Source organism: Nycticebus coucang, chromosome 1, assembly GCF_027406575.1.
Source record: "Nycticebus coucang isolate mNycCou1 chromosome 1, mNycCou1.pri, whole genome shotgun sequence".
NCBI classification, from domain to species: Eukaryota; Metazoa; Chordata; class Mammalia; order Primates; family Lorisidae; genus Nycticebus; species Nycticebus coucang.
Window position 1 is genome coordinate 2811280 of NC_069780.1, and position 19703 is coordinate 2830982.

General features: G+C 42.9%; 1 protein-coding gene across 3 annotated transcripts in view; it reads left to right on the forward strand.

Moving 5' to 3' along the window:
* Positions 1 to 19703, forward strand: part of SLC4A4 (solute carrier family 4 member 4) — a 394952-nt gene that overhangs the window by 328810 nt on the left and 46439 nt on the right. For all 3 annotated transcript variants that reach the window (XM_053566691.1, XM_053565978.1, XM_053567426.1), the window contains exons 15-16: positions 4261 to 4328; positions 12893 to 13084. In XM_053566691.1, coding sequence (XP_053422666.1) covers positions 4261 to 4328; positions 12893 to 13084 — 260 coding nt within the window. The remainder of the gene's footprint in view (positions 1 to 4260; positions 4329 to 12892; positions 13085 to 19703) is intronic.

Consider the following 19703-nt stretch of genomic DNA (forward strand, 5'->3'; position numbering starts at 1 on the left):
ATGGAAATTTGAACTTGTCTAGTCACAGTGAAAAGATCTAGGAATAGACTTGGTGAAAATACCTAGGAAAATTTAAAGGATAATAACCAGAAAAGGCAATAATATAGAGTTGGTTCTAAGACTTAAGGTGGAAGCAGGTAATTCTGGGAAATCTTTTCCCAAAAGTTATCCCCACAAAAGCCATTTCTGGGTGTTTTATTAAACGATGAATTCAAAGCGTAAATTTTTGACTTTATCAAGACACATGGGTGTGCTCACGTTATCCAGTACCTTAAATAAATCTGGCATGACCAGGTAGCAAGAAGCGCACGCAGTTTTTTTCTGCCTCTGCTCCCCTCTTACTCAGTTTTCTCAGATCACACGTAAGTAGAATGGAATGAGACACCCAAGTTTCATTACTGTGGAGACCAGTCCAAAGCTTTCATTGTTCACATCAGGTTAATCAGTTCCATATCACTGTAACCTTAAGAAGCTATATTGATCATACAGGTTCAGATTAGGTTAATATTTATTGAGTGCCATCTGAATACAAGGCATTTGACAAGGGGATTTTGATAAATTATATTTTAATAACTCAATACATGTGTATTTAACGATCACAGAAGTTTTGAGGGGCAGCTGATGTTCATCCAGGTCACGGAGCTAGTGATAATCTTCACTGCTATTTATTTAGGGCTTCCCGGGGCTGGACGCTGTGCTGGCCCCTCTCCCGGCCGCTCTCCCCAGGCCTTGTGCAGTCTGCAGGGTGACCTCATGTGGCTGCAGAAGGTTTAGCTTGCAGTAGGTGAACTTGTGAGAGTAGATTGAAGAGTACACATATGCTTTGTGTGGTGAGTGGTTTCATGTCCAGTTTCACAGACTGTGGTTAAGATGAGTAGAGTAACTTCCCCGAGGTGAAGTGGGGAGGGGGTGGAGGTTGCCGTGCCCAGAAGGTGCTGGAGCCAGAGCTCAAACTGTTCTCCTGGGCTTCCTGCCCTACACCGTGCATGTGGCACGTCACAGCAGACAGGTCTGCCCCCAGTGACCACTCACTGCTCACACTGGCCCTCGTGGGCTCAGGTGAGTGCCTCTGTATTCCTAGCGGAACACAAGTTCTTGCCACCATCAGGAGCCCTGGAGTGGTGCCTGGTGCAGGTCCTTTGAGGGTAAAGAGGGACAAGTTGTGGGGTGCAGCGATAGTCCCCACACCAGCGAGCGGTGTGCCAACACCAAGACATGGGCACCTCCTCTGTCCGCTCGTAACTCCTACGGCCCCAGCCCTAGTTGCCCTCTTGTCCTTTCTCTAGAGCTTGTGTTCAGCATAAAGAAGATTATCTTCCAGCTGAAGATAGAAAAGTCACGGACACATCTTTAAATGTTTTTTACTGACAATATTCATTCCCCTTTCCAGAGGACTAGCTAAGATATGAAACTCAGGAAGAAAGACCAAGTGAAAATCCAAGTGGTCAGCAATGCTCGACCCATGCAGACTTGCTGAAGCCCAGAACTGGGCAGAGGCCGTCCTGGGAACCACTGGCTAGATCCGAGTTAGTCTGAGTCCTGGGGCCCCAGGTTTCTCTGCTTCATGAGCTGAAGCTGAGTAAAGGCTGAAGACAGAGTGTAGTGTGTTTTGGCTTTTCTGTTTGACCTTCCCAGAATTCTAATCAAGCTTATTACAGATTCTGTAGAAATGGATCATTTTGAGGTTGGTTGCCAAGATATTTGCCCCTGGACCCAAGTGGTGACCAGCAGCTGTGTGAACCATGCTTCCAATTAGCATTGATCATTTTCTCTTCTGTGAGCCTAGAGGAATTCACTTTTAATTTTACTTACGGATTCTATCAGACCTTGCCAATATGTAGTTATTAAAAGTGCTTTTTTAATACATTTATTTTGAAGTCTTTCTTCTGAAGCGGCTGGTTATTCAAATAAGAAGAGAATGTATTTACACTTTTTACTGTCCTCTTGGTACTGGTCTTTTGGGATTTCGAAAGCCAATGCACTTTAATAGCTTGTCTCAGAAAAAAGAAAAAAATAAAACTAAAAAGTTGAAAGGAATTTAAATGGGCAAAATTGGTGTGTGTCCAAAATTTGAGAGTGATAACTAACAGTTCAGATGATAAAAACACACTCCTGCCTTTATCATCCATCATCCATTTCACGAAGAAGGAGCCTCAAATATCTGTCTCCTCACTCCGTAATGCCTGTTTCTCTGCAGAAAAGGGTGATGCAAAAAGACCTTCCATCTCTTGTAGCAGAGAGCTCACAAAACTGCCTCAGAGAACCTTGCCCAGAAGGAGCAGCGTCCTGCCCCCTGGGGACAGAGCCTGGGATGTCACGGTGCTGCTTCTGAAGACGCTCATCAGGGAGGAGCCACATCACCCAGCACTGGGGGCAGCATCCCGCCTCGGGTTCTGCAGCCACACTGAATATCCTGACTTGAGTGGTTGGAAATGCCGAGTGCCAGCTTGGCTTCTGACTCTGTGATCCCAGCATGTGGCCTGGCACATCTCGCTTCTAAGCCCCACACAATATACAGTGGGTATAAAAGTATACCTACTGTGTGTTTTAGGATGTTTTTAAATGAACAAATTCAGTAATCTGAGAAGATGTACTTTAAGCTTTTTGAAACGAAAGAGGAATATAAACTTAGGTGTTGTTGATAATGATTTCATAATGTCTTCCTTTCTTCGAAGAGTGAACCGTCATTTGCTTTGTTGTTTGGGCCCAGTGTTCCGTCTGGATCTGTGATGAGACAGAGAATAGAAAGATGGGCAGTGGGCTCGTGTGCTTGTCCCTTGGCTGAGACGGGAAGCCTTTGCAGCAGCTGGCCTTGGGTCCATAATTTTACAGTCCAGGTCTCTCAAAGAGCAGAGGATTTCAGAATGGAGCAAAGCTAGGGCTCAAGCTAACGATTCTCTCTCCTTTAATTTGTTGCCTTGGTTTCTTCATTGTGCCTTTATCTGCTGTCATTCATTTTTAGGTTATGGAATACCCTCCTTCCTAACTTATTTATTGACAGTAAACAGATATTCTTGAGCTCCTCTGAGTCAGGAGCCGGACGAGGCAGATGGTCAGGGACAGCATCTGTTCTTCCCTCATGGGTACCATTTCAGCCATTGAGGAAATTCGTGTTCTTCGTAAAGGTTTATGTAGGAACGACCTGAAACAAGGCAATCTGAAAAGATGGGCTCCATCTTGGAGGGGAGGGGGTGGGAACCAAAGGCTCACCAGCCATTCTGACCCTACGTGCATTACCTGACCCTCACGGTCCAAGCCTGGGGTTGTTTGACAATAGTGCTATAAGTTGGGGATATTCTGGGTAACTGCTTATCTTCTAATACATGAAGTTTTGCATAGTAGGAAAAGGTCTTCTCTAATAAAGAAAATTGTTTTAATTATTAGAATAATTTTTAAATACAGTAGAACTTCTGTAGCTGGTCACCTCCCTACACTGACCACCTCCTTTACTTGACCGAGTTTTCACAGACTGGACACGCACCCCAGGTGCCCATCAGAGCAGTAACCTTGTTCCCGTGGCCACCACCTCCCTGTGCTGCCCGGCTTGTTACAGTCTCTCGGATGGTCATCTCATAGCGATTCTACTGTATTATGCTTTAATTTTTATTAAAAATGTAAAATAAAACTAATGAAACATTTCTAAGAGGAAGGTTGGTTTAATAAATAAACTAAGTTCTTTTTTAACTGACATCTTTAATCTGTACTAATACTAAGTTGTATGAAAATAAATTTTAAAAATTAGATTAAATATTCATCCCATTATATTAGTCATTTTAAAAAAAAAAAATTTTATTGTTGGGGATTCATTGAGGGTACAAGAAACCAGGTTACACTGATTGCATTTGTTAGGTAAAGTCCCTCTTACTTTCGTGTCTTGCCCCCAAAAATATTTAGTAATTTTTTATTTTACAAGATATACTTTCTCATACACACTCTAAATTTCCAAAAGTTACAAATTAGCTAAAGTTTTATTTTTTTGTCTTTTTTGAAACCTGAAACAAATTTCAATACCATTCTTTTAAATATTTGCCATTGTTTCTTATCAGATTCGAGCCTAAGAGATGTATCCAAATCTTCAATTTTTTTTTTTTAATCTAGGTCAGAGGTAAACACATGTTATAAAAATTAAAAACTCATTGTGCCCTTAGATTGCTATTGCAAACATTTTTGATGCCTAGAATTGCATGTCTAAATGCCTCATTGTGCACTTAGGTTGTTTCTCTTTTATTTTTATAGTCACAAATTGTTTTTTGCTTACAGTGAACATCTCCGTGTCTAACGTCACCACACTGGCCCCCGAAGATTTGCCAACTGTGTCTTCTGACATGGTGAGTGACGTCCTATCTCACACCACCTGCACGCTGTGTATTGTGAACTCTACCCTTGGTAATACGTCCTGCCCTTCAGCAATCCTGGCATTATGTTCAATAATAATTGAGAGTGAAGGGACATCTGTAGTCAGCTTTTTTTTCCCTTTTAGAAACAACTGAAGCCGATCTTTATAACCTGTTACATGCTTTTCAAACATTCTTAGGCGTTTAAATGCTATGTTTCACTAATTATAACTTTGAAATATTTTCACAAGGGAAAACGTGAGAAGCTGAACGTGAGAGCGCGCTGTCCCCTTGGTCCGACATGGGCGGCCGAAGGGTGCTGTGTTCTCCTCACTGAAGGGAATTGTCACTTAGGAAGGGCTGTGCCTTGGTCACATGATGTCCTTTCCCATGGCTTGAGACCAAGGATCTTTAAGGAACTGGAACCAAGCTTTAAAAATGAGCTGTTTTGCATGGAAGGTCACACACTAGAAGGAGACTTTTGTGTTGGAGAGAAAGGGGAAAGTGCTGTTTCAGACTTGCAATTACGTCCCTTCTGTGCTGGGTATGGAATCTTACCAAAGAGTATCAATCTCGCAGTTAGAAAGACAGAAACCATAAAACTTCATGATGGTAGAATGCCCGTCTCTCAGGAGACCGGAACATTCCTGCAGATATTAGTTGTGAGTGCCCACAGCTTCCCTTTAGAGACGGTGTCCCTTCCCCGGGCAGCTCTTGCGTAACCCTCGCCGCCTTCTCACCCCACGGCTCTGCTGACTTCTTTCCTGCACAGTGTCTGACTTTTCACAAATTTACCTATTTCTTTTGCATTTGACAATGTGTGTCTATGTGTGAGAATGTGGGTATGTATTTTACCACATATGTACACAAAAGAGTTCAATTTTCAGTACTTTAGTCAACCAGTTTGTTACTTAAAAGGACTTGCCTAAAGTTAAGAGAAATATATTTCCTTCTAGATTTTAAAGAATTTTAATTAAAATTCATACCATAGGGAAAAAAACTAATAATTAAAAAGCATAGGTTAACTTGTAATAAAAATGAATGAAAACACTGACTTCCACTAACTTAAAGAGACTGTTTCCTAACTTAATTATTTTCATAACTAATCAAAGAAAGCTTTAAAACTAATGAGTTTTTAAGGCCCATTTTGGGCAAGTCCTGGAAGAGACACCAGTGATTGATATGTAATTACACAAGGATGTCACAGCAAGATTCATGGAAATGTGTGGAGGTCCTGGCTGGCGTCTGTGACTGTGGTGGAGGACACAGGGCACAGTGGTAATCACAGGGTGGCTGGCTGCCCTTTCTCACGCACATGTCCTTACATGTATCACACACTCCTGTTCTTACAAACCTTATCATGTATTACAGTCATCAGCACAGACCCTCAGGTGTGATTTTTCTCTACCTTTAGGCGAGAGAAATTGGAACTCCACAGGCAAATAATATTTTTTGCTGTAAGTCACAGAAGCATCAAATGTTAGAAGGAAGGTTTGAACTAAACTCTGGGTGGTTCTGGGTGGTGTTTGTGGTCCACGATGCTTCTGTGTTTTCAAATGCAGGTTTGCCCTTTAGTCCCCAGGGCGTTCTGTGCTCCAGGGCCACCGGCTGCTCGTGTGCGCCAACCACATACCTTCACTGAAACGTTCCAGGTGCTGGGTGCAGCACCTTGTGGGAAGGGACCAGGGAGGAGAGGGTGTACGTGCATGTGTGGGGTGGGGTGTGCAGTCAGCAGTGCAGTGTTCACTCAGCCTCATGCCTCATCTCCCGGCCATGTCACTATCTTCACGTCCGTGGTGGGCGTGCACATGCACACCAGCGTGACGCAGGTGAACAGTTCAGAAGTGAGCATGAAGAGGTGATGTGACGTATTGTCACCAGGAGTAACTACTGTTTATTGATCATGTGCTCGGTGCCAGGCACAATGACTTTGTGGGAAACATGTCACCTCAATTTTATAGCTAAAATAGAGGCTGAGAAAGGGTAACTGACCTTCCAGAGGCTGTGTACTGCTACATGGTAAAACCAAGATTTGAACTCAGGGCTTTCCAGCTCTAGATCTGCCTTATTTCCATCCTTTAGGGAGGTGGCTTCGTGTGTCCTTAGAGGAGCTCACAGACACCGAGTCCTCGTGTCAACCTCCTGCTCTAGTGTAGAGCAGCGCTGCTCTGTGGCTCAGGGCCCTCTGTCCCCAGCCCCAGAGTGGTGATGTTAGCACTCGCCCCAGAGCTACTGTGAGGCAGGGCTTAGCACCGTGGCTGGCTCAGGGGCAGCTCGAGCCAATGTTAGTTACTGTTGTTATTCTATTTAAGTATTGTTATAGTTTCATTAGGCCACACTGTCCCCATAGCCCGCAAGGTCAGTGGAGGAGAGAGACTGGGAGTCCTTGCCTCTGAGAGGCCAGTGAGTCCCCTGCCTGCTTGGCCACGGGCTCTGCCGCTCTGACCCTCTCCCGGGACACACTGTCATCAGTCTACAACTCCTTCTTTCCATTTTGGCCTTAGTTGTAGTACGAGAAAAGGCCCAGTCACTGCAGAAGCTTTTTAGTTTGATCAGATCCCAGTAATGTGCAACCCCTAGCCAGAGAGGCTCCCCCACCGTGCCCCGAGACCATCCTGTGGAGGAAGAAAGACTTTTCCTGCAGCTTCATTAGCACGAACCCAAGTTTCTTCTTCTGGTGGTTGGGGTGTGTTTCTGGGGGAAAGGCAGGAAAAGGTGAGTACTGCCGCATTTAAACAGAGATTAGAGCTCTAGAATAACAATACCTCGGGACAAAAAGGCAGGTTCAGAGCATTTTCCACTTGTTATTGAAATGGCCTTCATTTCTCTTCACCATCAGCAGTTTCCCTCTAGATTTCTCACTGACGTGTCCCTGCAGCTGTGCACAGAGCTCCTACGGCCGCAGTCCGTCCTCACTTTACCTAAAGACAGAGCAGGACCATCCCTTGACCTCCCCAGAGGGACGGGCCAGAGCAAAACTTCTTGTTAGTGTCTCCAGAGGAACCAACTCAAAGGATCCACTAGTATTTGTTTTTCAGATCAGATTCCTTTTTGTTTTATTTTGTTTTGTTTTTTAAATTGAGACATACCTTAAAACACGGCATTCTGAAGTGTTTATTGGGAGGGGTTCTGATGGTTGTCTACCCCATGTGGGCACCGTCCAAGCAAGATAAGAGAATGTTCCTATCATCCAAGCAGATCCATGGAAAGCTGCATCTTGTTCACACAGCAGCTTCCTGGGCCTCAGGAGGCCGTTCTGTCCCCAGCACTCTGTCCCCAGCCTCTGGAGCAGACACCTGAGGCCCTGCAGAGGTGGCTCTGCGACTCTGCAGCTTTCTTCCAGCTATGGTTCTAGTCCACAGAAAGCGGCTTTCTCACACTCGGGGAGGTTCTGTGCCTCAGGGAGATTCCTCTCAGTTCTCCTGTCTAAGCTCCCGTCCTCCCCGTGTGACCTGTGCACTTGGCACGGAGACCATGAGGAAGTTAACGTCAGTGGCTGCAGCTCAGATAACACCTGACATTCTTCTGAATTCTGCTTTGCTCCCCCAGTCTGCATGCAGCCGCTAAAACTCCATCACCTGTAGTCTCCCTGCCTCCGTCTGCGGCAGGTTCACCTTCTCTGCTGTTCCTCCCGGGAAGTAGCAGTGTGGCTCTCTTTTCCGCATGAAGGGCTGCCAGTGTCTGGGGATCTAGTTAAGTTTCTTTGCATCCTCATCTCTTCAGTGGGTTTTTTTTTTTAAACTATTGATTTTATAGCTTATCTAGCTTGCTATATTTGTTAGGATGGGAGTGACTGTCTCTGTAACCTTGATCACAAGAGGAACAACAAATTCGTTTTGATATTTTATGACGGCAGCCCCATGTGTGCTGTAGATGATCAGGTTTCAGAGTACTGCAGATTGTACATTTCCCCACTGTGGGGGGAACCCTGCGCAAGTGTGTTAACTGCTTCACTCTGAGACTTCCATCTGTCATACCATCCTCATTTTTATTAAAAAAAGGTGTGCATCTTCCAGTTGAGACTCAAGTACAGCAAGTCCTTGAATGGCATTGTCTCGTTATGACCAAGATTCCACTCCTGGTTGGGACGTGTCTGTGTGGAGTCTGTGTGCTCCCTTCACATCTGCATAGCTCTCTCCGGTACTCCAGTCCCTTCCACATATCGAGTTCATGGCTGAGTCCAAATTCTCCCAGTCAATGAGTGTGTGGGTATGTGTGTGTGAGTTCATCCCGTGGTGCAGTGGAAAGGTGTCCTGTCCAGCTGTGGCTCCTGCCTGCCACATGAGCTGCTGGGGGGCTCCAGGCACCAGGCTGCTGAACTGAAATACCTGGGTAAACAGTCATCTTACTTGTTTTTTATTCATCTTTCTTATCTGTACATACAGCTCACATTTAATTTCAATATTTAATATTAGAAATGTTTTGGTCTTGATTTACAAGTTTGGTGATTTCTTTTGCCCAGAAACTTGCCTGAGTAACTTAACTCTTATTCATGTCCATCAGCCTTAGTAAGATTGTTTCTTTGTCGTTTTACTTAAAGTCACAGTTTGCAAGAACTTATTGATGGTAAGTGAAGACTTACTGTATTCAGAACCTTTCATTATTTTCTTCCCCATATTATATTACTCAGAGATGCTGTTAGTCGTGAGACTAGCAGCTCTTACAGTTAAGTTATCTGCTTGACGCTCAGACATGGAAGCAAAGTGGTTTGATTTGTAACACTGTCAGGGTGATTCTAGGAGTTGACATTTGTTTTCATGGGAAGTGGAATGCCACATTAATTTTAGCATAGCGTCCTGTGACTTGATGAAGTCAAGTGTAGAAACCATTTTGTCTTTAAGTCTCTTGAAGATTACATGTTTGTGCTTTAAAAAAATATCATAGACAATTTCAAATATGCATTTGAATATGCAATTTCAAATATACAATAGAATAGTATGATGAAGACCCAGGCAACATCATCTAGCCTCAAAGACTGTCCACATTTTGTTCATCTTGTAACATATAGACCCCACCTTTTTCTTTGGGGAGAAGTCTATGATATTTTCAATTTTAAAATAATTCCTCCAGTATACATTCTAACTTTCAGAACTACAAGTGAATTCACACAATACAAGCAAGCTAATTCTCTTGAAAATGAACCCCACGCCCAAATAGATTGAAATCTCTTCTCGTGAGATTTACCTCAGTTAAGACCTTCAGCAAGTTGGTCCCATCTCCTGTAAACCTTTTTCTCACTCCTCTGTAGACAAGTGCTCTCTCCACGCGAGCCGTCTGAGGGCTCCCGGCCAGCTCCTCCGTGTGGGGCTGTTCGGTAAGTTTTCACTGCAGGACTTGCTGGGTAAGTGAATGAGGTGACCCGTGGCCCCACGTCCGCCTCTGTGCTCATGGTGTCTCTGCTGCGTCACTCCTTTCTGCCAAGACAGAAGGAAATACATGCCCAAAGTTTGTCCCTTGCGCTCCGGCAGCCACCGGTCTTCATCACCTTGCTTCCTCTCTCTGGTACTGCTGTCCTCTTCCTGCTGCCTTTTCAGCAGGAGGCTCCTACAAGGGCCCCTCTGGGCTCCTGCGGGGCTGTTTCAGCTCTGTCCTCCGCTCAGCGAAGCTGAGTGTTCCTCCTCTCAGCCTCTTGTCTCTGACTGCTCACTTAGATGCTTCCTTCCACTGCCTCATGTCCTTAGTTAATATTTAAGTGAACATCTTTTCTTCCTCTAAGGAAACTTTTAAAATCTGTTGCTCTTTTTTTCATCTTACTGTTTCTATAACGGCCGTGTTAGTTAACCCGCACAGTCAGATCCCAGTACAATTTTCTGTTTTCCAGATGCTACTGTTACTCAAAATATCTTATATCAAATTGAAACAGTATTACCAGATTTAGCAAATAAAAATAACAGGTGCATGGTTACATCTGAATCTTAGATAACGGGTGGCGCCTGTGGCTCAGTGAGTAGGGCGCCCACACCATATACTGAGGGTGGCGGGTTCAAATCTGGCCCCAGCCAAACTGCAACCAAAAAAATAACCGGGCATTGTGTGGGCGCCTGTAGTCCCAGCTACTCGGGAGGCTGAGGCAAGAGAATCGCCTAAGCCCAGAAGCTGGAGGTTGCTGTGAGCTGTGTGACGCCACGACACTCTATGGAGGGCGATAAAGTGAGACTCTGTCTCTCTAAAAAGAAAAAAAAAGAAACTGAATCTTAGATAAATTTTGAATATTTTTGTAGTTGCACATGAACTTTATGGCCACCCTGTATATCTTAAATATTGCATAGGACATACTAAAATATCATTCATTGCTCAGCTGAATTCAAGTGTGGCTGAAAATCCTATATTTTACCTGGCAACACTAAACCGAAAGTTTATTTTGCTTTAATTTTTCCTCCAGATGGAGAAGGTGTTAAATTGGTGTGTGATTATTGTTTAAATGCATCTTACCCCCCCCCCCATAGTTCCTCTTTGGGGAACTCTACTTATAAAAAATAACTGCTGATATTAAAGTGCTGATGTGAAATTATGGTAAATTTTTGCTGATTTTAAAACAGAGAAATAGGTTACTTCTTATAACCTCTAAACTTTAAATGTATTACATTTCATATACAAAGATCTGAAAAACAAAATGAGGAGTTATTAATCACCTCCCAGAAGCAGAGTTTGATAAAAGAGCAATTATGCAATTCAGCTGTTTAGTACAAGTTGCAGCTACTGTAGAAAAAGTATTTTAGGAAAAGAACTAGGGCTTTTCTTTTTGTACTTATGTAAATACTTTGCCTTTCGTGTTTTACAAACATACAAACTCTTTCGGGCCAAAGATTCTTCTTTTATGACTAGGTTACTCAGCATCCAGAGAACTCATTGACTGGTAACAGATGTTGGCGATATGTTTGGGGTGAGGTAGAAACTCTTTCTTGCCTGCAAAGGACAGGAGAAATTCACCTTTCCCATGTTTATTTGCCAGGCGTTTTTAAATAATTCTTCTGTTAGCATATGACATACCCATTAATTCTGGACTCAAGAGGAATAAAACAATAAGTATTTAGAATGTCTCTAAGCTGAGACACTTGATCCCTTCCACATAGCCACATTGATTATTTAGATAGTCACAGTCATAATTGTCACAATATGTAAGAAAGAGCTCTGTGTGGCAAAAGAAATTCCGTTAAAGCTTAAGTATTTAAGGAGGATCAAATATCAGTATAAGAAAGATATATGCAGAAATTTTGCTAAGCAAGGGAATGGGTGAGCAGGAAGCTGCTCCTCACTGAGAATGCACAGGCCAAGAACAAATGCCCACCTTCCGGGGATGTGCAGTACTAGGGGGCGAGAAGTCTCATCAAATTATCTCCAAACACTAATATCCTATTAAAAATTCCTTAGCTCAGAGCCCATAGACTTTTGGTTGAGCAGAGATTCAAGTGAGCTGGCAGAGTTAGGTTCTGGCCTAGGGACGTGGGGGTACGTGTGGTGTTAAGAGAGGAACCACAGTGGAAACAGCCCAGGAGACGTGGCACAGGCAGGGAAGGGGTTAAACAGGGTCGCGTCTCAGCTGACTTCAGGGTCACCTGATGGTGAGGGGCACTAGAGCATAGGCTGTGCAGAGCGCTGCCTCATCTTGAGTTGAGGGGTGGGTCCTCACCCCCATTTAGGCTGGCCAGTCCCTGTCTTGCCATTCCCGGTGACGGGGCTGTTGTGTGGCTGATGGCAGTTCTCCAGAGAAAGAGCCAGGTGTGACCTGAGGGTGCTGAGGGGGACGCAACTGGGCCTCTCCACCAGGCTGGAGAAAGGTGCTCCTGTGTAGTAAGAGATAGGAGGTGGCGTGAGCTACAGGGAGAGACATCCCCTCCCTGACCCTGACAGCAGTGCGGGGACGTGGGCCTCTGTGTGGGAGGCAGTGGGGTGGGGGTTGTCCCATAAGAGCTCCAGGGCCAAGGACACCACAGCAAAGACCAGTGTTGGACGTGCAGAGTGCTGACCTGCGGTGAATGAGAAAATAACTCCACTGTTAGAAAGTGTAGTCAAACAAGCAGGAACACTCCACAGCTATGTAGTTTAATTCCTTAAATCACCAGCCTCTAGTTATTCATACAAAGGTTAACCATTTCGCATGAGCATGCTTGGAGTGTGAGTTGTTCCCCTGCTGTGACTTCCAGAGCCTTAGCAGGCCCTGCATGAGAAGCTGCGCTCTGCTGGGGTAAGCACTTTTTGGACAACAAAGGTGTTCCCGAGGGTCTCACATTCAATACTCTGCTGGTGCGTCTCGGTTTACTGTCGGGAAGGTTCACAGGAAAGGACTTCGTGGTTTGTTTCTATTGAACAGATGGGTCATTGTACGGTCATCGCCTAAACCGGTGAACACATTGTATGATCGGATGTTGAGTCACTGCCATGCTGTCCCCCCAGGCCTGTCACTCCATCAGCATCTCATCCCCTTTCTCCCTCCAGGGGTCATCCCCAGGCCGTCTCTCAGGGACTCTTAGTGTGATCTCTTTATAGCCCGTCAAGTATCCACACTGCCTTTGACGTGTCAGTGCTCTCTCAAAAGTTTCGCTGTTTTCTTTCTTCAGCACCACAATGCTTCCTTGGACTGGGCGCTGTTGTCGAAGAAGGAGTGTGTGAAGTACGGCGGGGAGCTCGTGGGCAACAGCTGCGGTTTCGTTCCCGACGTCACGCTCATGTCTTTCATCCTCTTCCTGGGAACGTACACCTCCTCCATGGCTCTGAAAAAGTTCAAAACCAGTCGCTATTTTCCAACCACAGTAAGTACTTGAGCTTTGAGCCATTTTCATTGGATTTACATCGTTTTAAAAATAATACAATTGTACAAAATGAAAAGAGCAGCTGGCAGTCAAGCGGTCCAGTATAACTTTGGGTGTTAAAAAAATGCATCTCCATCTTTGTTTGTACTTATTTGTAATAAATTTAGTCCAGTTTTGAAGGCCCTTCCAGAGGTTTGCTTGCATAATTCTATCCTGAAGTCTCATTGTACTGAATGTACGGAAGGGAAGCAGTGGGAGGGATTCTATTTTAAAATGCACGAATGAAGAAAAAGACCTTGTAAGTCCATCGTGTTTAAGCACATCAGCAAAAACCCTGTTCATATTAATGTTCTTTTTTCATAATCAAATGGCAAGTAATCTTTTCATATTAATTGGGAATTTTCATGTTGTAGAATTTCTTGCCCATCGCTGTCCATTGTAAATATTTGAGCTCTTTAATTATGGGCTGTGGGAGTGAACTTACATTGTGTTGTTACCCAAGTATTGGTTTAAGATATGAGTGTCATCTGAGCCAAACTTCCCTTCCCATAATGATGGATATCAGAGTGAGGAGAAACAGATAATTAAACTGGGCTGTGCAGACTTCCTGTCTCCCATTAATATGCTTGGGTGAACGTGAAGCCAAAGCTGGGGTTCACAGGGAGACTACAAGATAAGACTGTTTACTTCACGGCATTTGGTATTTTTTTATCTGCAGAATGAAACCGAGATAATCCTTTCCTTTACAGTTCAGTTGGTAGCTCTAGTGTGTCAGCATTTCTCAGGTAATCTCGATCACACCTGATTTGTATCAGTGACCTGCTCTGCACAGCTGACGTGTCGCCAAACCTCTTGTTGTGTTTTGTGTAAAAGGAGTGGAAGGACTAAAGAAGATGGGATGCACTTGGAGAAATTCCTTTTTCTGATTTCTAGGAAGTGAAACTTAAAATTAATATATTTACTTTTACTCAGGAGATTTTTGACTCTCTGATTCTTCTTATAAAGTTGAAAAATGAAGTAAGGAGCTGGTAATGAAATGTCCAGAGCTAAAGGGCCCAAAGAATGAAAAATTTCCCGAAATGTTAAAAAACGGGTTTGACTTAGTCTGGTTACCGTGGACGTCACAGAGGCCGGTCCTCAGGCAGCCTGCAGCGCACATGTTCTCTGCCACACGCACCGGCAGCTGAGCTGGTGTGAGACCTGTAAGTTGCAGGTGGGAGGGATTCTATTTTTAAATAATACAATTTAAAATCAGATAATGTCCACCCCACTGCCTCTCGCCCCGCCTCGCTGCTTCCCACATTCACACACTGGGGAACGTGCTTTCTTCATCCACCTCTTCACCTGTGTGCATTTTGAGTAGAACAGATGTGGGGGTAAAGGTCTTTGAGGAAAATCTCCTCTTCACTGAGATTTTCCCTTCCTCTTTATTAGTCTGTTGAGTGTCTTGTGTTTGTTTGTATTTTTGGCTACACTTTAAAACCATCACCACATTGCTTCTTGGGCTAAGACCAAGTGTAAAATCATCCCCACCTGCCAAAGTCTGATAGAATATGGGCAGAATAAGTGGAAAAGTGGGGCATTTGTGAAGCACTTGTAAATCATAATTTACAAAATAAACTAGTTTCAACCTTTATACGGAGACTGTTTTCTTGTTTAAAAACTGTTTTTACCTTTAATTGCCAAATAATGGTTGCATCTATTTATGGAGTACAGTGATGGTTCTATATACGTAAACGTTATGGAATGATTAAATCAAATTAATTGACACCCATAAACTTATATAACTTATTTTTTTCTGGTGAAAACATTTAAAATCAAATCTTCAGCAATTTAGCATCAATATGTTATTATTACCTGTGGTCACTATGCTATGCAATGGATATCGAGACATGTTCATCTCGTCCCACTGAAATTCTGTCTTATAGTTTAGTTGTTAATTCATTTTTGTGTACATTCTAAGATAGGATCGTATTTCATTTTTCTGTATGTGGATATCTAGTTTTTGTTGCCATGTATTGAGAGAGATGACCCTCACCCTGCTCCCAGCCTCTATCACAACCCACTGGCCGCGGGTGGTGCATTTCTGGGCCTTTGCTACACTGGTCTTGTACTTTTCTGCCAGTGCTGTGCAGTTTTCATCACTGTAGCTTTGCAGTAGTTTTTAAAATCAGATAATGTAATGCCTCCAGCTTTTTTTGCTTAAGACTGGATGTACTGGGCCTTTTGTATGAACTTTGAGATGGTATGAACTTTGAGATTTTTTTTTCTTTTTCTATGTTAGTGAAAAATGTCACAGAAATGATCAGGATTGCTTTTAGTCTGTAGCTTGCTTTGGCGGTGTGGATTTTTTAGTTAATATTAATCCTCCAATCCATGAGCACAGGATGTCTCTTCGTGTACTTACATCTAAGGTTTCTTTTAGCAATTTCTTAATAATTTCCAAAGCACAGACCATCTACCTCCCCAGTTAAATTTATTCCTAAGTATTGTATTCTTTTGTAATGATGGTAAATAGGATTGTGGTTTCTTTTTCAGAGAGTTCGTTGTTGGTGTGTGGAAACCCCACCAGGTCCTGTCTGTTGACTTGACTGGAGCATTATAATTCTTTGGTGGAGTCCTCAGGGGTCTGCTGTAGCTTTACTAGACTGGAGTGTTACAGTTCTTTGGTGGAGTCCTCAGGGGTCTGCTGTAGCTTTACTAGACTGGTGCGTTACAGTTCTTTGGTGGAGTCCTCAGGGGTCTGCTGTAGCTTTACTAGACTGGAGCGTTACAGTTCTTTGGTGGAGTCCTCAGGGGTCTGCTGTAGCTTTACTAGACTGGAGTGTTACAGTTCTTGGGTGGAGTCTTCAGGGGTCTGCTGTAGCTTTACTAGACTGGAGCGTTACAGTTCTTTGGTGGAGTCCTCAGGGGTCTGCTGTAGCTTTACTAGACTGGAGTGTTACAGTTCTTGGGTGGAGTCCTCAGGGGTCTGCTGTAGCTTTACTAGACTGGAGCGTTACAGTTCTTTGGTGGAGTCCTCAGGGGTCTGCTGTAGCTTTACTAGACTGGAATGTTACAGTTCTTTGGTGGAGTCTTCAAGGGTCTGCTGTAGCTTTACTAGACTGGAGCGTTACAGTTCTTTGGTGGAGTCTTCAGGGGTCTGCTATAGCTTTATTAGACTGGTGCGTTACAATTCTTTGGGTGGAGTCTTCAGGGGTCTGCTGTAGCATTAGACTGCTGCGTTACAATTCTTTGGTGGAGTCTTCAGGGTCTTCTTTAATAAGATCATGTGGTTTGTGAAGAGAGTCCATTTGTCTGTTCTTTCTTATGTGAATGGCTTCATTTCTTTCTTCTGCTAATTGCCCTGACTAGAACTTGCAATGTTATACTGAGCAGAATTGAACATCCTTGTCTTGTTCCTAGAGGAAAACCTTGAGTTGTTCACCACTGAGTGTGATGTTAGCTGTGAGTCTGTTGCATATTGTACTGAGGTATATTCCTATTATATTCAACTCTGTTGTTGAGAGTTTATGTCATAAAAAGATGTCGAATTATGTCAAACACTTTTTCTTTAAAAAAAATAATTATAAGCATTTATTTACCTAATGACGGATCATCAAAATGTAGGAAGCAAAACATTATATAAATGAACAGAGAAATACATTTCTACAATAATTGTTGAGAGTTCAATATCTCACTTTTAATAGTGGATAGATAAGTGAGAAAATGAAGGACTTAAATAATACAATAAACCAGCTAGGTCGGACAGACAGATACAGACCACTCTCCCAAACAACAGCAGCAAAGGCGTTCTTCACAGTTCCCCTGGGCACTGGACATTTAAGTCCTAATAGTTTTTTTGTTTGTTTGTTTGTTTTTTGTTTTAGTTTTTTGAACCAGGTTACATTGATTGCATTTGTTAGGTAAAAGTCCTTCTTATAATTGTGTCCTGCTACCATAAGGTGTGTCATACACTGTAACCCCCGACCGCCCTCCTCCTCCCTCTCTCTGCTCTCCCCTACTCCCACTAGGTCATTAATTGTCTTCATATCAGTGGAAATACCAGTCATCCATTGGCTGTTTCTGTGTGTGTTCCTCTTTCTTTTCAGAGGTGTGTAGAGTGGTTTGTTACATCAGCCTTAAGTCTTTAGTCAGGTCTTTCAGCCCCAAAACTTCCAGTGGGAACATCACATCATAACTGTGATCTTCCGTGGCAGGTGGCTCAGGGTGTTACTGTGAATTGTCCTCCCAGGGTCCCACACCAACAAATCAGTCTAAGCATGGAACAACAATTCCAATGCTGCGTGTGGAGGCAAAATGAAGGCAACAGCTGAAAACCAGAGCAGTGCTGTGCTCAGTAGAAGTCAGAAAGCCACAGAACCTATGACCAGGCAGAATTATTGGGACTTCATGTGACGTCTTCACTGCCCCCTGCTGGCAGTTGTGATGGGCACGAGAAGGGCTTTCTTAAGGAAATGCTCATGTTTCTAATTTTCCTTCTTAGAATATATTTCAGTTCTAATCCTCACAGGCATTGGTATAATGTTAAGATTTTCTTTTTATATTCTGCCTGGTTATTAGTGTCATTTAAATAAACAAAATTGTCTAAATTCCAGTTAATATTGATACCTATACCACCTTCTATGCTTTATTTAGATTATGCAGGATGTTCTTTTATATACTTCTTTAAAAACAAGTATTATAGATCCTGAAATTAATGGATATATCAGTTTCAATATTGAACAAAAGTTATTGTTATTTTTTTAAAGACTCATTTCGTCACCCTGGGTAGAGTGCTGTGGTGTCACAGCTCACAGCAACCTCAAACTCTTGGGCTTAAGTGATTCTCTTGCCTCGGCCTCTCAAGTAGCTGTGAGTACAGGCGCCCGCCACAACACCTGGCTAGTTTTAGAGAAAATGTCTCTCACTCTTGCTCTGGCTGATCTGGAACTCCTGAGCTCAGGCAATCCACCTGCCTCGGCCTCCCAGAGTGTTAGGATTACAAGTGTGAGCCACCATGCCTGGCCTATAAACAACTTTTTATAAGAATTGGGTAGAACTATTCTTGGTGAATAGGAAAAACTGTCAAGCTTAAGCAAATAGCGTATTAAAGAATGAGTGAGAAATAATGGGCGTGGACTCTGTGTCCCATTCTAGTGTTAGTAGCCGTGGCATTTGTCTGGTTCTTGGAGAACATCAGATCACACCATGCCATTGAAAATGACCTTGCTGTCACTGAAGGAGAGTCAAATTTTCAAATTCTTATGGTATTTTGTGCCAAGGAAAGTAAGTTGTGAATTCAAATTTATTTTTAATCCAAAATTGTTTTTCATATTTATTTTGTTAAGGACAAAGGGATATCTAATTATAAGTACAAATGAGTCTGTTAAACATTTAACAAAGACTATAGATACTCCAGCTTTTACCCATGTATAACAACAACAACAACAACAACAAAATACAGTCGATTTGAATTGAGCCCTCAGAAAAATGGGGCTGGGAGCACAACGTGATCAAAGGCTTTGAGGAGAGTTTTAACGGCAGCATAGAGGCCGTCTGTGGACAGAGGTGATGGACAGTGACGCTCCGTTGCTCCTGTGTGCTATCCGCAAGTCTGTCCCATGTAGAAAAGTCAACAACAGTGAAATATGCACTAGCACAAAACAGCCTCCCAGGCCATTTCCAGATTGTCTGATTTACATGCTTTGGTGGGAGGGACCTCACCGAATGTGCACAACGCAATGGTACGTTTCAAAACTATTAAGAGTAGAGTATAAATGTCTTACCACAGTAGATAAGTGAGTGAGGTGATGGTTATGTTAACCAGTTTAATATAAGCATTCCACATTGTGTATCACATCAGCACATTATACCCCATAAATTCATTAATGTGCACAGTTATGATTTAATTAAAAAAAGAAGAAAAAGAAAAATCAGTAATAAAAAATAATTTATATGCTATATATGTTTTATCAGTTATTCTTTTTTAAACTTTAATTCTTATACCTTCAAAGTGATTATTATTAATTAATATATTATTACACTATTAATGTAATGTTTCTTTGAGCTATATCAAAGAAGACCATATTTAAAGGGGCAAGAAATTTTGATAATTGAGCCTTACTCAGTAAATTTTAGTGTTAGGATTTTGAGTACTACCTAGTCTAACAACACCTTTAACTTCTGACAGGTGGTCCTCATGGTACTGCTCAAATGCTCCTGGGACTTAGTATCCCTCAGGAATTCCTGATGTGGGCACAGACCTGCCTTTCCACAGCCTCCATCCAGAGTCTGCTGTGTAGTCGGCAGGCTAGTCACCCACAAGTTGTGCTGTCTATGAGCTCTGAGGGCTCTGAGTCCACAGGACTGGGCCTGACATCTTATGGCGACAGAGTGCTCACACTTCAACACCTCTATTTTTAATTGTTATGAGTGATAACTAGTAAGGAATTAGGAGCTCTGAGTTTCTAATTTGATTTTTTCATTGGTATACTGACCTACATAAAAGGGTATTATTATTGGGTTTTTGAAAGAAATAAAACTTGATGAAATTAAAGGGAAAACAAACAATAAAAGGCAATCCTATATTTTTATTTTTCTAAATGCTTGGAAACGTGAGAAGGGCCCAAAGAGAGTG